At 43.6% G+C, this 19317-nt stretch overlaps 1 protein-coding gene across 5 annotated transcripts in view; it reads right to left on the minus strand.

Annotated features, from left to right (window-relative positions):
- BLNK (B cell linker) overlaps positions 1 to 238 on the minus strand; it is a 62158-nt gene extending 61920 nt beyond the window's left edge. For all 5 annotated transcript variants that reach the window (XM_063102770.1, XM_063102769.1, XM_063102767.1 and 2 more), the window contains exon 1: positions 201 to 238. In XM_063102770.1, coding sequence (XP_062958840.1) covers positions 201 to 238 — 38 coding nt within the window. The remainder of the gene's footprint in view (positions 1 to 200) is intronic.
- Positions 239 to 19317: the final 19079 nt, after the last annotated feature.

The raw sequence follows: 19317 nt of genomic DNA on the forward strand, positions 1-19317 counted from the left end.
CAAAACCCCACTTTGTAGTGACTTTTCCATTATTTGCATGCAGCAGAATTCCTCCACCCTTTCCACAGCCTCATCCAATTCTGGCCCCAGCTTCCTCATGCCTGCTCCTCCAGCCTGGGCTTCCTGTGGCGGTACTGATGTTATATTTAGATTTGCGAATTCAGCACCCGAGGCAGCTTCCTTCTAGATAGTGAGCTCATGGTGAAGCAGGCACAGAAGTTTTGACAATCTTTTCCATAGTGTGATAACCTGAGTAAGTCCCCCAAGGTTGAGTCTGCACCCTCCACCCCATTTTACAGATGTAGATACTGAGGCCCAGAAAGACCACAATGCATGTCTTAGACCATAGAGCTTTGAAATCCAGACTCCTAATTTTGCCTCTAATGAAGATAGTCACAGAAATTTGGAAGTGAGAGAGACTTTAGTTATATCTGGGCCAACCTCCTCTTGTACCAAGGGAGGAAATTAAATTATAGGGGAATTTTGCAATTGCCCAAGGTTCATTTAGTTGAGGACTCCCCCAGCTCTTTTTATCATTGCTTGTTCCTTCCCTTTCCACACATGGCTTGAGTCTCCTGCTAGAGGAGAAGCTTTTCTGTGGCAGGGAGGCAGCTTCCACATTCTTATGATGCAGCCCAGAGCCGTGATCATAACACAAGCCCATGAAGCCATTGCTGAAAGACTGTGTTGTACAAGCCAGTGGTCGGGCTGGGACAATCAACAACAACAGTAAAAGCCAGCATTTACTGAGCATGTATTACGTGCCAGACGCTTTGCATGCCTCATCTCATTGATCCCTCACAACCACCCTATGAGGTAGTCCTACTATTAGTCCCATTTTTTGGTGTATGATTAAAAAACACATAGCCTGAAATTTACCATCTTAACCATTTTTAACGGTACAGTTTAGTAGTTTGAAGTATATTCATAGTGTTGTGGTTATCCTCATTTTTATAGATAAGAAAATTTAGCTCAGAGAGGATAAGAGGATAAGTAATTTGCCCTGTCCTACAGCTAGTAAATGACAGAGATGGGATCCCAAATCAGCTCCAACTCCAGAGCCGTGTTCTCTACCCCCTCCGTTTAATAACGTCTGGGCACCTTCCTCTCTGTCCCTGGAATGGCTTCCAGTCCCTCTACTAGCCCAGCAGTCTATACTGGGGACACATGTGTCTTACCCCTGCCCTGCTTTTGGTCCCCAAAGTTAGACTTTGTGCTAGAGGGGAGAATGGGCTCTTAAGAGCCTGTTTCAGTCTTTAGGGAGGCAGAGAATAAAAAGAACGGAAGGTGGGGTGTGGTGAGGGGAGAGGTAGTGCATGCAGGTGGCAGGAAGGAATGTTGCAGGGACTCTCTGGGATCTGGAACATGCTCAGAAGGAGGGTGGCTGAGCAGAGCAGCTGGAGGGAGACCAGCACTATGTCCTCATGTGTCCTTCTCAACACCTGCAAGTCCGGCAGTAGAGGAACTGTGTACCTTATTCACAAGCATCTCACTACCAGTGTTGTTTCTTACTAACCACCTATTACCCATAGAAAGTAATTTGCAAGTTTCTTCAGGCCCTTCACACCCTACCATTGCTTTCTTTCTTTTTTCCTACCGAGATCTGCAAATATTTTTGTGGTAGTCTTTGGCACGTCTGAACTGCTGAGCTGGGTTAAAAGCAGACAGAAATTAGGCTGACTTGCACAAGCAGGAGAAGGGATGATTCCACTAATACCCTGTATCCTTGTAAAAATCCTGATGGGATTTACCCTCTCAGAGGCAGTTAGGTGTGGGACACATCATCCTGAGACTGATGAGATGGCAAGGAAACTATGCTACAGATCACCCAGTTCCAGGTATTTTGTTATCAGCAACAGAAATGGACTAATACAGTATTTTATGGTTATAAAGTTTTCTTTTCTGTAACTAAGCAAAGGCAACTCTCAGAAGATAAGGCCAGATCAGCTACAGCTGGGAATTCTATATTGACCTTCAGCAAGTCCACCTGGTGCCAGCCACCAACTGTGGCTTCAATTAGACAGAAAACAGACTCTGAGGACATTTTTCTCCCTCTTCTGCTATGAGAGGCCACATCAAAACCAGCCATGGCCAGTCTATGGTGTCTATGCAATACTAACACTTTTGTGCCTTATGATGGTACCTGTGGTTACTCACTGTGCACCTCCCCCATTAATAGTCATAGCATTTTTCTAGGTCCACTGAATATGTATGTAAACCCGATCCTAGGAGGCATAAATGCCAGCCTCCTGCCCTTCCTGGGAGGAGTGTTTATCATTGGCCCTGCTGAGGTCTGTGATCCCCGATCTGCAGATTGTTTTTTCTGGAAAATAAAGTCTCCCTTTTCTCTTTAGTGGATCCTGTCATCCTCTTTTGTTAACAAGAGCAAGTATTCAAACCCAGGTCTGCTTGATTCTAAAGTTCATATTCTTTCCAGTACAGCAAAAACACCTTTCAGGGACACCTCTTAAATTATACCACATTGGTGCTGTTTGCTTGGTCTATATGAAGCCCAACTCTGCTCTTTATAATTATAACTCACTCTCAGATGACATGAACTATTGTGGGAGCATTCTTTGAAAAATACATAGCAGCGTGATACCAAACATGCCTGAGTCAGCGTGGAATTCAAGTTTGGGCCTGGAAACATGCAACAGTCTGAAATACTGACAGCAGGAATTGTGTAGGCCTTCACTAGGGTTTCTGACTAGTAAGCTGGCTGCCTTTTAGTTTTGAAAAAAAGCTTAGAAAAAGCATAGAACACAGACTAAATAGAATGTTACATTAGTCAGTAAATTACACAGGGAGGGAGTAGAAAGGCGGCATGGCCTACTCTTCCTCCTTCCTCACAGGTGGATACAGAGGTCTAGGTCTAGAGTCAGCTCTGCTGGCGTGAGCTCCAATAGGTGATTTCACCTCTCTGGGCCTCTGCTGTCTTACCTGAGAAATAAAGGGGCTGGAGAGGTGGCCTAGCAGGTCCATGCAGGATGAACCTCCACACTTCTCTAGTGATGCCAGAGTCTCTACACATTGCAGGGGAAGCTGGCATGGCTGGGGTTGCTTGTGGAACCCGTGGCCAGCACTGGCTATGTAATTTCTGGATACCAATATAAAATGAAAATGCAGAGCCTCCTGTTCAAATTAAGAATTTTGGGACTACAACGGCAGAACATTCAACCAAGCGTGGGGCTCTTCTGAGCACAGAACCCTGTGTGACTTAATGGCCACATGCTAGGAAATGCAGAAGCCTGTGCTGTGCATACCCTATGTTGTGTGAAGGGATGAAATCTGGAGTAGGTCTGCAGTCCCCAGCCACCCTGCTGGGAGGCAGGGATGCCCCTGGGGTAATAACATCCTTCCTCAGAAAAGTGACCTGCAGAGAAGTGTGGCTCAGCAAGGGGACACCTCATGTCCCTTAGGCTAGCTTCCTTCCCCTCCTTTTGAAGAAAGCATTGACACAGCCGTGCTGGACTGAGGGAAGGGGTCTGTTTGGGGATGGCCTAGACCATAGTGCTGTAAAGGTATGTGAAAATATCATAGTAAGCAATCAGCCTGCAGGAGAAGCTGCCTGTGGACTTTCTTTCAGAAGGGAGGTGAAGGCAGGACAGGTAGGAGAAGGTGAGTCGGAGGAGGAGGAGCTGGGGCTTGTGGGAGGAGCTCTTTGGGGAGGAGATAGACTCAGCAGTGGAACAGAGTACGGGGAGGAAGGAAGGGCGGAAGGAAGACAAGCTTGCTCTGGACAGGCAGGGAACAGGGGATGGGAAAACAGGTGAGCCAGGAATAAGGAGGCTCGACACACAGTGAAGAGCTGTAACTCCCCCGGAGAGGGTCTGGCAACCCCGGGTCCCCAAATCAGCCCTGCACAAACACTCCTTCCCTAGAGCAGTGCTGGGGAGCCCTGAGGTCATGTGGAACCCAGAGGTCAGCAGCCAGTGTCACACTTCAGAGTCCCGGCTCCCTTGATCTGTAGGCAGAGACCTGGATGGGGGCTGGGATTCCACCCAATCAGCAAGTGGGGCCCATTTCTGGAGCAACAGGAGAGTCATCCTCTTCTCCCCTAATGGTGTGCTTGGTCCCTGGAGGCCTATGAAGCCCAGCTAGAATGTGGAATAAGGAAACTAAGACTGTCCCTGAGATCTTAAACATCAGCATCTCACAGAACACACACAGAGAAGCCAGGTCACCTTAAAGAAGCTGAATGGCTCCAGGTCTGTGAAATTTAAGGGGTAGCTGATGGAATGTAATCACAAATCTGGAGAAACAGTGTGTCTGTCCAATAGGGGGGCAGTGGCAGAGCCTCTGACCACTGTCCTGCAGAGGCAGAGTCTTGCACAAGTGGACTTAAAAGTTTTCCTGGCAAGGCTATATCTACCGTGGGCAAGAGCACCGCAGCCCCGTTACCTCAGAAGGATCTAGGATCACCTACAAGCCTTGAGCATCAGACTTTACAACAGACAGCAGCCCCATGCTGGCCTGGATCCCTTACTTACAAGGGTACTTCAAAAAGTTCATGGAAAAATGGGATTAAAAGATAATACAAATCCTTCCATGAATTTTTTGAAGTACCCTTGTATACCTCCTGTCGCCCTTCCTAATATGCATAAGAGAATCAGACAAACCGTTTTCTGAAATCTGGATAAGATCAAAACCAAGTTAAAGAGTCATTGGGTGGGGGGAAGGATAGATTGCTTCACATTAAAGCTGGAATAAACTCTTTAAAAGAAAGATTGCACCCTCAAAACCCACCTATCAGTTTCAAAAAAATATACACCATGGTGGAAGAATTGTTCCAGATCTGTGCCTCAAACACTGCCACAGAATTTTCAGATATGACTGGGAAGATGTTAAAGAATGGACAACAAATGCATATCATCTTCCTCTACCTCCTGCCTTGTATTTTATCCAGTGTCCTCAGGTAATGGACTCCCCGTGGACCTTGGATCAGACCCACAAGCCCATGGACTTCTTAACAGCTGTGTTATCACCTAATTTGCTTTTCTACTTGCAAAGGTAGAAACAGACTATTGCAAGATGACTTTATGTCTGGAAATCTTTTCCTGCTCTCATTTCTCTGTCCAGGGAGGAACAACATATACCTCAAAGACGCATGTGGTTTATAGAATCTAGTTTTGTTTGACACTAAAAATTTTTGTAGAAACCAACTCATTGAAACATAAGGCCAAGAACCTCTAGCCCTACCCTTTGGCAACCCCTCCCCCGAACCATCCCAGACAGAGGAAAATCAGTGTGATGCAAGTGGAAGCCACATCAATTGCAAAGGTATATATTATATATTCTACACTGTGCATAAATATTGTCACTATATGTACAAGGAAATGAATACGGTATGTGCTTCTTGTGCTAGAGAGAATTCATTCCACTTGGTCTGAGTGAGGGTTTCTCAACAGTGGCACTGTTGATATTTTGGGCCAGATAATTCTTTGCTGTGGGGACAGCACTGTACAGTGTAGGATGCTTAGCAGCATTCCTGGCATCTACCTACTAGATGTCAGTAACACCCTCCTCCCCAGTTGTGACAATCAAATTTTCCCACAGGAGCAAAATTGTCCCTAGTGGAAAATCACTCATCTAAATGATGTAACTATGTTTTGGTGGAGGCCAGGAAAGAATACTTTTATGGGGGGTTTGTTAAGCCAAAGAAAACCACCTAGTGTTTCAATTTTCCTATAATAAGCTATCTTTTAATTTCTTTTCTTTTTTCTTGCTCATGTTCTTTAACAGGCCCAGGTTCCTTGATATCATTACATGAGTGCGATAGTGAGGTCCTCTTTGAAAATGAACCAAACTAGTAAATTCTCCACAGAACAGATAAGGTTAAATTCATCTGTGAGGGGAAAATCCAAGAGGTTATTTGCAAATGTGTGCCCAGAGCCTTTGGTACCGGCCCGGTCTCCTCCAATTCACTGATCGAGGAGACAGGGCTGAAATGTAATTGTGATGCAGTTCTTGGGAACCTAATTAATTGTATCACAGTCCATTTGGAGACGGGTTGCATGACAAAGAAGGAGCTGTTCAGCCATGGTACACAGATGACCACTGGATCAACCAGGAGAGAGGGTACCTCAGACATGGATGCTGGCTTACGGTTTTCCTGGCATAGCCATGCCCAGAGCTGGGGAGAGAGTTTCTTTGAGTTTTCTTGGCTGATGACCCTGAAGTCCACTCTCATTAAGCAAATAATGTGATAATGTGGCACCTCTGTAGCTTGCTCACAAGGAGAAAGAGCCCTTGTTCAGCTGCTCTGAGTATTCCATTCATCGGTGTGACAGAAGATGGCCCAGTTGAGCAGATTCCCAGCTGGCATAACACAGGTAGGTGTTGTGAAGACAATGGGAAAGTAGACTGCCTGGGGACATCTACCTTATCTCTACCATTTGATGCTGTGCCCCTGTTTGCAGCTCCCTGCTCTTCTTGCCATTCCGGTTAAAGGGAGTTGGATCCATTAACGTGAGGAAGAAGAGAGACCGTAAATTGTCACTCATAATAGGTGAGTTGAGGTACTAGTTATTGTGTTTACTTCTTATTTACTTGTAATGACCAAGTGACAAATACCATTCTGGGTACTTCATCCCATGTTGTCTTACTTGGTCTTCACAAGAAGCCTGTGGGGAAGACATCTGTCATGTCACTTGAGGAAACCAAAGCTTAGAGAAGTTGAATGACTTCATGACCCTTAGCTAGTAACTGGCAATTGGACTTGGTCCCTTTGGGTTCTAATTGCATTCTAAATACATAAAGAAATATTTCCTGAGGGTAATGCAATTAAATGGTAGCCTTAGAGAATGTCACATATGTCAAACATGGTCTCTGTGCTTAATGGAACACTCAGCATCAGAGCTGAGAGGGGCTTTGGGAATAGTCTGGTCCAGACTCCTCATCAACAAAATGAGGAGTTTGGACCAGACAAACATAAGAAACATAGGGGAGATGAGGACCTATCCAGAATGGTGTAGAAGAAAGGGAAAGAAAAGGGCGTATATGGACGTGCCATAGAGGAACGCCTACAGGGTGTGGTAGGTGAGTGGGTATGAGTGGAGGTGCTGAGAGAAGGATGAGTCAGAGTTAGGTGATGACATCACTGACTGAAACAGGGAGGACCAGAGAGGAAGCTAGTGACAGAAAGGTGAAAAAAAGGTGAATTCATTTCTGAAGAATCGAATGTGAAAAGTCAAGGAACTGGAAGCTCCTCATGAAAATTTCAAGACTTGAGAAGGCAAGGCATATCCCAGAATATGTCAAATAATATCTCAGAGTGAAAGCCCTAGCAGTGGGACTGAGACACCCATGGCAGGTCTCTGTCATGCTCAACAGTTTTAATAGCACATAGATGAAGGCAGAGAAGGGATGTTTGCCATGTCAACAGTCCCTTCAAAGCTAAGTGCCACAGACGTCAGAATCAATAGACAAAATAGTCAAAATAGCTGGGAAGAATAAATGAAACTAACATGAAATTTATCAGAGATCAATGTAAAGTCCTCTGTTCATGTTCAGAAAATCAAACGCACAACTATAGAATTAACAGAGAATAACAACAGTAGTGATATTAATAACTACTCTTTAAAAAATCTACTGCGTGCCACGATCACTATGTGTCAGTTGCATCACAAAACAATTTATTTAATACTTACAGTAACCTTATGACATTGGTACTGTTTTTATTGTCTATGTCTTACAGTTGAAAAAACTGGGACCATGGAGATTAAGTCAACTTGCCTAAAGTCACACAAATTTTGGTTTGTCTAACGGAAAAATACCACACTCTTTAAACAATAAGATAAGAATTGGGAAGACCTGATTTGATCACACTTGTGTTAAAGACTTTTTTCTATTTGTAAAAATATATATGTGTTTGTGTGTGCTACAAAGAAAAATACACCTCCTGGTCCTTCTTTCTTCCTTCAGTCTCTTTTCAGCCCTGGGGATCTACACCCTGGATCAGCGTCATCCCGTTTAACTCTCTTGATAGATACTTCACTGTCTCTTTTTTTGTGACTAAGAATTTGAGCAAATATAAGCTTTGATAAGACTGAGAGTATAAGCATAGCTCTCCACTTATACTGTCATCTGGTGCCAAATAATTGCACAGTTAGGGAACCTTCTCAATTGGTGACAAACAGCCAGGAGAAGGGACACGAATCACAGGGGGCAAGTATTTCATCTATGTATTCCTCACCATCCCACCTAATTTCAGAAAAGATTTTAAATGATATTTGAACTCCGTTGTGTTTGCAATTTCATTTCTTTGAAAAGTTCCACATCAACAGTGTACATTTTACCAAAGCAGGCCAATTCTGTAAAGACAGCTGAGTAACCAAATGGGAAAAAAAAGAGTTACTTTTGTCTGAGCAGATGAGTGTAGTGTATGATTATCCATAATATAATTTTGGTTTTCTGTCCTGTAATCTATGATGGTATATTACCTATCAACTGCTCTGTGATTAAGCTGGACTTTGTCCCAGAGAGAGGGATCATAAAATAAATTAAGTTCTATTGCCTTTCTTTATTCAAATTCCCACCTGAATTTCCTGAAAGAGGTTCTAAGGCTTAGTCTAGCTCTAGGTTATGAAATATGTCTGAAAAGGACCTTTGAACCCTCTTGCTCATTTGAGAGAAGCCCTGATATCCATGCCTTGTTAGTTTCTTTGCCATGTTTCTCCTACCTCTCCTTCCCCTTCCCTTCTCACTGCTGTGCCCCAAGTCTAGGCCCACACCTCTAGATGCTTGAGTTACTTGAGTTATTTGAGTATCCCTGCCTCCAAGGTTCCCTCCCCCTCCAATCCATCTTGCCCACCTCCTGTAAGCCTGGTGGCATGACATCCTAACAGGGTGCCACCCATTCTGCAGCATCCTGTGGTTAGAGCCCTCACCGCCCTTTGTGATCTGGCCCCACCCTACACGTCCAACCTTCTGGTTGGAACTTCTGGTCCCACATCCCCCACTCTGCAGCTTCTGTTGGGCAGAAAACTATCCTCATCATCTCACAGATGGATCGAGCTCATACTCAGCTCTGCGTGTCAGTTTCTATATTTCCTCCCTCCCAGCACATAATGCTTTTCCTCCAATCCTCCAACTACTGTTACCTTATCTGCCTCTCAAAGCCCAGCTCTTGCAGCATCTTCTCCAGCTCTTCCAATTTTCTTCCTATACTCATTTAGTCACCTACTACTTCCATTGTTTTGTCCCTGCCACCCATGAGGTTGCAGCAACTTGAGACCAAGGGCAAGACCTTGGTGCCTTCTTGTCCCCCTCAGTGCCGATCACACGGCTGCACTCAAGAGCATGCTCTGGCAATGGCTGACTGCAGCCGATGGTGCCTACCAATCCCAGGTCATACTAGGTACAAACCCGTATTCTGACTGTGAATGGCTGTCTCTCCACCAATTCGAGACTAATTTCTCTTCGATTTTGTCTCAAAAACTATTATTCTCTAACTTCTGGTTATTTGTGATTACTTATCTGCTACATGTGTCACATCAGCCAATGAGAAATGGGTAAAGTTACAATATATAGTTGGAATATAAAACACTCCCTAAACATTTGAAAGTTCCAATCTGCGAAAGCCATGATGACGTTACAATGAAACAAAAAGACCTTAGAAAACAAAATTTGGGAAGTTGCCTTTTCCATAGCTCCTTGACTCACACCCCTGGGCCGCCCACTTCTGGTTTATTCTTTCTATGAGTTTTTTTTTATAGATAATTGTTACACTGACATGAAGGCATTGGAAATAAGTATATAATCCCCTCAATGCCCTTGTAATATACACACACAAAATAAACAAGACCATAAAACTACAATGAATGCAAATAATTACAACTATCCTCGAAATTGAATAGTAATTCATAACAAAATGTGCCCAGACTCCGTTTAGACAAACCGTTCCTTAGAAAAGTTTGTTGTGGTCAGACTCTGAAAGCTGGCTTTGGTAAAATCTAAGCCCTTGACTTTTCTGTTTTATTGTCTCTCCAGAGCTTTACACTTTGCTCTATCACTGGCAAAAGCCAGTTAGAACCGGCCCACTTGTTCTTACACATTGCTTTAAAAACTCAATCCACTTCCCTATAGCAAGTTCCACCCACTGCCTTAGAACTAGCAAAGTGTTCCAGGATTTCAGTATTTCTGAAACGCAGTAAGAGCATTGGGAGGAAAAAAGGAAAAGAAGGCAATGGATAAGTATTGGATGGGGAAAGTCTTACCTCAGCTTCTGACTGGCGGGGACAGTTATTTTATTAAGCTTGTCCATTCTTTTTGGTAATTGTAAGTGACACGAGTAACCATCCAGCCGTACCGTCAGTAGTTTCCGGCCCTCCTAGGGAGCAGCATGGTCAGCCTCGGCTCTCAAGGGTTCCAGTCACTCCAGTCTCATTTCTGAGAGCGCAGGCTGCTTGCAAACACCCTGCACTAGGGAGAAGTAAAACTCGCTCGAGCACATAATTCAAGTTTCATGTTTCTATGTAATCATGTGATCTGGGTAGCCAGCCAGCTTGGCTGATTATTCCACATTGTGTAAACTTTAATAGTGAAACCTATTGGGCATGCAAATTTCTGTCCAGCTGCTTTCTTTTATAATCGGATTTGTAACCAGGTCTGGACAAGCTTCTGGCTGGTCACTACTTCCTGTTTGTCCCAAACGCATATAGTCCCAGTTTTCACCAGGTGTCACTGGCAACTTCCTGGGTGCCAGGAAAAGAAGAATAATCAATTCCATCGGCATGTCTCTTGGGGACTTTCTGCTCATTTACATAAAGTCATGGATAAGCTTTTTCCACTTGTAGAAACATTATATGAAAGTGGCTTTTTCATACTGTCCTTCCCATATGTTTTTAAATAAAGATCAGGGTGGCAGTGACACAGTGGTAAGAGTTTACTCAGAGAATTAGAGACTCTCTTTTTCTGGTGCTCTGTTTAAAATAGGATAAGTATGGGCTGGCCGGTTAGTTGGTTAGGGCGTGGTGCTGATAACACTAGGGTCCCAGCCAGCCACCAGAAAAGGCGGGGGTGATGGGTGATTCCCTATGCAAGGTCACTTAGGTGTAGAGACAGGTGACCCAGGAAAGGGGAGAGATCTCCACCACAAAATGTGTGCCCTCTTCATTGGTGGTAGTCAGGAGTTACCTTGCTGATAGCCAGATGCTGTCAAACAAAACCAGGCTGTACCCAAAAGTCCACTGAGAACAAATCTAACAACTTCCCAGCAAAGCAATTCTGACATCAGGCCATTCTGAAGTCCTCCTAAAAATTGAGTGACTCCCCCCTCCCTGCCTTGTCCCCTCCTGCCTTGTGCACTACTCAGTTCAACCCCTCATCGGACCTGTGACATACCAGACATGGGTCATGCCAAGCAGGTGTGGGGGGGCTGGTGGGAGGGTACCACAGCTGCAGGGGCTGAATTCATCCAGAGAGGTCTACTTCCCTCCTGGAAGACTTTGCATTTCCTTCTACCTGATATGAAAAACGCTGATTTGTTTGTCATTTAGACAGCAGAAGGCAGTTTAGGGTCAGGGAAGAAGACAACGAGAGAAAGAAAAGAAATCCTTTTACCTGAATGTACTTTCCTGCAGTGTGCAGGAATACCCTGCTCACCTTTGTGAAGTAAAGTGCACATTTCCCACATTTATCAAGGGGACCAGTCCTCTCCTGGGTCAGATAACAGAGGGACAAAATCAGGGCTCCCAGTTAACTCTCCTGTTACAGACCTAAAGTCTGGCTGAAGATAGAGGGGAAAAGAGGAGTAGATGAGGGGAGGGAGGAGGAGGAAAAGGAGGAGTTGGAGGGGGAAAGCGGGAGGTGGCAGTGGCAATGGTAGAGGTGGAAACCGTAGATGGATTTCTTTCCTCCTGTGCCTCTTTGTACAAACAGAGGCTCTGTATTTCTCTAGGTAGCCTGGATTATTCACATTCAAGTGCTGCTTCTGAATTTCTGGTTGGACCAGATGTTCAGGAGCAGAATCTTCAGGGCTATTGAGGGGTGGGGCCCTTCTGCTTGGCCAGACCAGCAAGACAGCAGACAATCATTCATGAGAAGAAATGGGAGTGCTTGCCTCCTCCGATCATGCATTTTCCCCAACCTCACAGCTCAGTTTTCTTGCAGTATATCCTGAAGGAGCTCTAGACTCCTGACCCACCTCTCCCATAGTTTCTGACTGAAAGAAACAAGTAGACCAGGATGGTAAAGGCACATACAATGGTATCAAAGATCAGGAAAATCAGGCTCCGCTGAGTGGGAGGATGAGAGTCAGCTTGTTCCTTCTGAATTAGTGTAAAGTGCACCCCACTGGCCACTGACTTTTCTCTCCACCAACAACTGTGTTCAGCACCTGGGCCGGCAAATTATTTCCCCAGAGAAAAAGAGCAGGGGCAAGGGTTGCACTTCTGCTTTTTCTTTTTACAGCCGCTTGTCTTTCTTCTTTGTACTGCATTTAGCCTGACATGATGAAAACGAGAGTCCGCTTTTCCAGACTGGATGTTTTGCCCTATGTGGTGTGTAGCGTGTCAGCCTCATGTTCCAGGCAGGCCTGCCACAACAGCTTGGCAGCTGCCACTGGCTTACCAAGAAGGTCAACGCAAGGTTGGAAACTGACAACACGAAGTCTCAGCTGAAACTTGGTGTAAGAAATGAGACCACATAGCATGGCTCCTCAGCACATTCAGAGCAACAGACTGTGACAAGTGCTCAAGCTCAGCCACATGGCACAGTGGAAATTCATTAATCACTAGATTAACAGATGAGAAATGGACAATCCCAACCTTAAAGAAAATTTGGAATGCCCATACACTGCTGATAAAAGTATAAAGTGCAATCACTTTGGAAACAGTTTGGTATTATCTAATAAATTTGATGATATATATACCTGTGGCACAGCTTAGGACACAGATGTGGTAGATCACTCCTAATCATGTGTACCAAGGTCATGGGCAAGAGTTTTCATTGAAATGCTATTTCTAACAGAAACAAACAAACAATAACAACAAAAATCCAGCTCTGGAAATAACCCGATTTTTCATCAACAGGAGAATGAATGAATTAGTTGTGACATTCACCCAATGGTGTATTATTCAAAAGTGAAAATGGGTGAACTCCAACTGCATCAGAACAGATGCAGAACAAAACTAATTTGAGCAATAAAGGCAAGCTGAAGAAGCTCACAGAGCATGAGTAATCTAGACAATATGCTATTTAGGATACATACATACACGGTGAAACAAAGGAAGGAAGTGATAAAGGTAAAATTCAGGTGAGTGGTTACCAGGGAGCAAGACTGGAGTTAAGGGGCACACAGGGCTTCTAAGCAATGGCAGTATTTTATTTCTTAAGTTGAGTGGGGGGTATGAGTGTTCATTTTATTGTTATTATTTATGTCTTACACATATTATAGGGACTAATAGTTAACAAAAATAAATGAAAAAAGATCTGGTCTAGAATTATGGAACAAAGTCAAGACAGCCTCCCAAATCTAAGCTCTGTGAGATGATGGGCTTGAGAACAAGAAGACAGAATACCCTGGAGCTTGGGGACGAGACCCAGCCATCCCTGGTTTCTCTTGGGCTCTTTTCCTTGCATCTGTGGATGACAGTTACAACAATATGCCTGTTGAATGTCTTCTGAGTTTCCTGTACTGTGATGACATTCATTTTACATGTGAAAAAACTGATTCCTAAAAACATTAAGTAACTAGTCCAATGTTATTCCACTCATCAATGGAAGAGCTGGGATTCAAACCCAAGTCTGTCTCTGTCTGAGAGTGGACCAAGGGCAGAATGTCCACCAAACTAGAAATGTCTCTTGAGACCAAGCAATGAAACAGGCCATTCCATGCAGTAAAGCAAAGAATTTTATTAGAGGGTAACTTAAAGACAGGGTGATGGGTTGAGCAGATGATGACCCAAAGGCATATGCTAAGCTTCTCTGCACTATCTCCTAGCTGAGCTCAGGTTTATGTAAGCGGTTAGTAAACAGGCTTAATGTATCTAACTCCAAATGTTGATGCAGGTGGCCAGCACAGTTTAGTGCCAAAGCGGTACTTAATCATTCTGTTTTTAGAGTCCAGAAGGTTGTTCCTATCTATTGTTCTAACTCTCTTGCCCTTAATCACTGTACACTTAACAGGCAAAGCTCTCACAAAGACATAAATGGAAAGGGCTCAAGATGGAATCAGTTATGCTTACAGTCCCACAGTTGCCATAGTCTAAGCTGATAGTTCTGCATTGCAAGAGAGATCTTCTGTGATTCAGCAGACCGCCCTGCCCTGGCATCAAGGCATCAACTTAACCATGACCTTGGATGAGTCACTTAGTCTCTCCGTCAACTTCTCACCTTTAGAGGACAGGAGAAGGGATTTAAGGAGGGCTCAGGCTCCTTCTAACTTGGAATGTGGACACTGCCACTGTGCACAGAAATTGGGTAGCACCAGTAGGAACAGTCTCGGCGTTTCCAGAAAAGCAGTCTCTGCTTTTCCTTGTTAGACTGCTTTCCAAAGAGGGCCTCAGTGGCAGTGGCAGTTTACAGAGCCTTGGAGGTAGTCTAAGTCCTCACCAGGACTGGAGGTCAGCCACAGTTTACCCTGTCTGCTCTGCTACCCACCCTTGATTGCTCATCTCTTCCAGGGCCAGTTGAGGCAAACTGCCAAAGGCAGTCAGCAAGGTGTGACATTAGTACCATGCAGTCTGTGCAGGACTGTAACCTACTCCCATGATGCTCAGCCTCACACAACTCTGGGGGAGAGGCTACTATTGTCATTCTCTGAGATGTGAAGTCTGGGCCTCAGAAAAGTGACAAGACTTACTCAAGGCCACCCCATCTTCCTGACCCCTGAGCTAGGGCCCTTAACCCCCAAACCATTCACTTTCTTTTTATATTTTTTGAGCTGGCCCCTTTTCTTGGGGTGGGGGTGGGGTGGAGTGCATCCTGCAGCAGCAGCTGCCCTGGCAGCTTTCTAGTCCACGTGGACAAAGCAGCAAGAGATTTCTCTTGGTCAGGCCCCTGCCTGGTTTTCTCAGCCAGGACCAGTTAAGATCCTAGATCGAGGAAGGTTTGGGAGGAAGCTAAGGAGCTTGTGTAATCCAGGGGAGGAAAACATCAGAAGAGGCCAGGGAAAGGCAAAGACAGAAAAGGAAGTGTGGCAGATGCTGGTCGTGGTCTGTCTATTCTGCTCCTTCGTGGGGAGGAGGGGCAGGAAGGGAGAAAGAAGGAAGAAGAGAAGACATTTGTGGCTTGAGCACATAAGCAAAGCCCCTTTTAAGCTCAAGGCTTCACTTTCTGTGAGACAAATTAGTTCCCTATTTTATCTGTTCAATAGACTCAACAGTCTGCATGTCAAATTAATCTGGAGTGGGGGATCTGTGTTATTAGGAGAACGGCTCAGAAGAAAACAGTCTTTACTCACTGTATCAGCCCAAGCCCTGTAGGCAAGAACATTACAATAGCTTAATGCTGGGACAGATAACTCCTGGCCTATGCATCATCATCTCCTTCTCTCTAGCCTTCAGCTCTCAGAACTAATCTGCTAACAAGATTCTCCTTTGAAATACTTCTGCCTTCACCCTGCTGTCACTCAGCGTAGATGCTCACCGGGATCACTGATCAGCCTCTTGCTGCTTCTCTATAGCTAGATCCACCCCTATTCTCACCCCTACTTCGTGCTTCCAACTGCTGACCGTCTTTGAGGACTTCAGAGGCTTTTCCTTTCTTTTAGAACCAAGTATTAATGTCATTCCTGCCCCTCTGTCACTGAGTCTCCTTGATGATCCATTTTATTCCTCACTAATTCTCAACAGGTGATCATCCCTTTGGTCAGACTTGTCATCAAACACCCACTTCTCATCACTCACACAGCCTGGCCACTAGACAGAGACAGCAACCCAGAAACAGAGTGGGGGGCAGATACATGGGCTCATGGGATCAGTCAGGGGCCGTGTAGTTCCCATCAGTGAGGGCATGAGGAAGCCAGAGAGCCAAGGATGGAGAGGGAGAGTTCTCCATCTAGGGAACAGGTGCATCAGAGATGTGGAGAGTTGAGATAAGGCTCATGGCCTCCAAGAGTTGAGGTTAAATCTGCAAGGAGAAGTCCACAGCAGCAGATGCAGTGGCTGCTGATTATAGTTTTCTGTTACCTTTTATCTGATGAAGATTGACTAGTCTCCTAGTCTTCCTACCCAGGCAGTCCTTCTAGATCAAAGGGTCCCCAAACAAAAGCAGACTGGAGCAAATGGGGAGATGTTTCATAATCTTGGGTGGGATGACACAATATCATAAAGATGTCCATTATCTCCAATTTAATACTTAAGTTTAATGTAATCCCAATAAAAATAGCAATAGGATCTTCTCTCTCATGCCAGAGCTAGACAAGTTGATTCTAAAGTTCCTGTATAAAAATAAAAAGATGAGAAGAGCCAGGAAGAGAGCAAAACCCAGGGTCCTAGGTAGGATCTGAGGACAGCATCCTCCACCCAGAAGCAGGCAAGAGAGCATGCTGAAAACACTACTTCCATGTGGGTGGCCCACCACAGCCACTGCCACAGCCATGGCTCTGCAAAAATGGCTTGACACCACAGCAGTAGCCACAGCCACCATGCAGGCAGCCCACCAGAGACTCAACTTCATTGGCACAAGGAGACTTACCAGTGGAGACCAGAAAAAGAAGAGGATGTCTCTCTCTTCAAGCCCACTTCTGAGTAATAGAAGAAGCAACTGCTCTGTAAGATGACCAAATATCAACCTAGAGCTACTAGAAATATGAAAACCCAAGAAAATGTGACACCACCTAAAGAATACAGTAATTCTCAAATACTAGCCCCTACAGAGCAGGAAACACTTGAAATGACTGAAAAGGAACTCTGAGCAACAATTTTAAGGAAACTCACTGAGATACGAGAAGACTCAGTTAGACAATATAATGAACTGGAAAAAAATCCAGGATCCCAAGGAGGAAATTTACAAAGAGATTAATACCTTAAAAAAGAATGTAGCAGAACTCAAGGAACTGAAAGATTCATTCAGTGAAATAAAAAACGCAACTAACAGCTTAAGCAGCAGACTAGAACAAGCAGAAGAAAGATAGTCTTTTAGAAATAACCCAGGAGGACAAAAAAAAGGAAAAAAGAATTTTAAACAATGAAGAAAATCTAAGACAGCTAGCAGAAAACTGTAAGCACACAAATGTTCAAATTATGGGTGTTACAGAAGGAGAGGAGAAAGGAAAAGGTATAGTGAACCTTGTTCTGGCCTGCTGCTTAAGCTATTAGTTGTAATGTATTCTAAGAATGAAAATAACTGCAGAAAAAAAAATCTCAAACTTCGCCATCTTTATTTTTAGTAGTAAAATATGTACTATGATTTTTAGGTGATTTTTTGTTTATGGTACAAAAATATTAATAGGAATCAAGATTTTTGGTATGAGAGAAAAAATACAAATATAAAATAACAGAAGAAAAAATTCAGGAATGTTAAATTTAATTGAAAATATCTGAGCTCATAAGTTTCTAGCATTTAACGTTGAAAAGGCCTAGAAGCAATGACATTCCAGATTTTAAACACATGAAAAGGTGCTCAATCATGATTATATTAGGAAAAAAGACAGATTACTCACTAAGGGGAAAAGGGTTGATTTCAGGTCTGGGGTAAGGAAAGTGGGTGAGCCTGGACCGTCTTGTGCCAGAAAGCAAGGAGATGCTCAAAAGGACATAGGAGCAGATCCTTCAAGGGGGTTCCAGTGGCCAATTTTGGGAAATTTGAGTGAGCATCAAAAACAATAATGACTGTAATTTATTTTAAAACATTGAACAAATAGAAATCCACTAGTCCCTAATAATAAAACCAAAAAAAGCAAAGTTGGAGATAACTATTCCATCAACTCCTTAACTGGAAATTTAAAAAATTAAGTTAGTTGGAAATGTAAAAAAGAATGAAATATTTACTCTGATATTTTTAGGAGGAAGAAGAGAGCTAGCTAATAAGTGTAGAAAGAATGATAGAATTAGAAAATCACCAATTTGCAAGCTCAAATAAATAATTGGTTAAGGCAAAAATCATCAATTATTGCTCAAACCAGTAGGTGAAATGTTGGGGAACATCATATCCCAATGACATCACAAGGTACCAAAGTCTCATTCCAAAGACTGCAAGCTGACCCTTATAGCACTGAGATCTGGCTGTCCCTACCTTAATCGTATGATCAAATTCAGCACTATTCATATTGCTTCCTGATGTGATGCAAGTACATCTCACCTAGAGAACTCTTGCCACAAGTGTTTAATCCCAGTTTAGTCAACTTTTAGACTTGATTTCCAGTTTCTATAGAGTGTAATTATATATATTTAATCATCCAAACTAGGCCACTTTGGGGAGTGAAAGGGGACTCAGTTAACAATTGTGCCAGGACTACAGGTATAAACAGGCAAGGCATTCCTACACAAACTGGAATATGAGGTCCTGCTAAATTTGCAGGAAATAAAGGAGGTAGAGGAACAAGTTAAACAGCATTAAGAGGAAACAATAATAATAAAAATAATCTAGGTGTGGAAATTCAACAAGACAACCACTTGATCTTCTAAAAAAAAGAAGAAAAAGTGGAGGAAATGTTCTAAATTAATCACTCTCAAGAGCCATAGCAACCAAATGCAATGTGTGAACCTAAATTGGATATTCATTTCAAGAAACCAACTGTAGAAGGCATTTGGGAACAATTGGAGAAATGTTAGTATGCTCTGGATATTTGGTGGCATTAGGGAGTTGTTGTTCATGTTCTTAGGTATTATAATGGTATTGCAGTAATGTAGGAGAAAATCCTTATTAGGACGTTTTTGAGAGTTGCATGCTGATAGATTTAAGGTTTTAGTGTCATGATGTCTACAACTTACTTTCAAATGGTTCAGAGAAAAAATGTTAGCAATGATTGAAGCTGGATGATGGGTATATGGGTGTTCATTGTATCATACTTTCAACTTTTCTATATATTTGAAAATTTCATGTAAAAGTTTAAAAAATGGCAAGACTCCAAATGCCTCTAAGCCTCAATCCCTTCTAGAGAGCCATCAGGGACATTGGCACTGCCTGGTGCACCAGGCCTCCTTATCAATACTGTCTCTGTCAAGGACAGTCCCACTCAGGATAACCCTGGAATAGTCTTCATTCCCCATATATCACCCTAATCTTGATCATTAGTTCTAATTTCTTGTAGCCTACCCAAATCCCACTCACCTTCAAGGCCCACTTTCTCCCAGAAGCTTGTACCATTTCCTTCTGGTCCACTTGGGCCTCTACTCTGACCTTCTCCACCTCTTCCTTCTTGGACCACAGTTT

Source organism: Cynocephalus volans, chromosome 7, assembly GCF_027409185.1.
Source record: "Cynocephalus volans isolate mCynVol1 chromosome 7, mCynVol1.pri, whole genome shotgun sequence".
NCBI classification, from domain to species: Eukaryota; Metazoa; Chordata; class Mammalia; order Dermoptera; family Cynocephalidae; genus Cynocephalus; species Cynocephalus volans.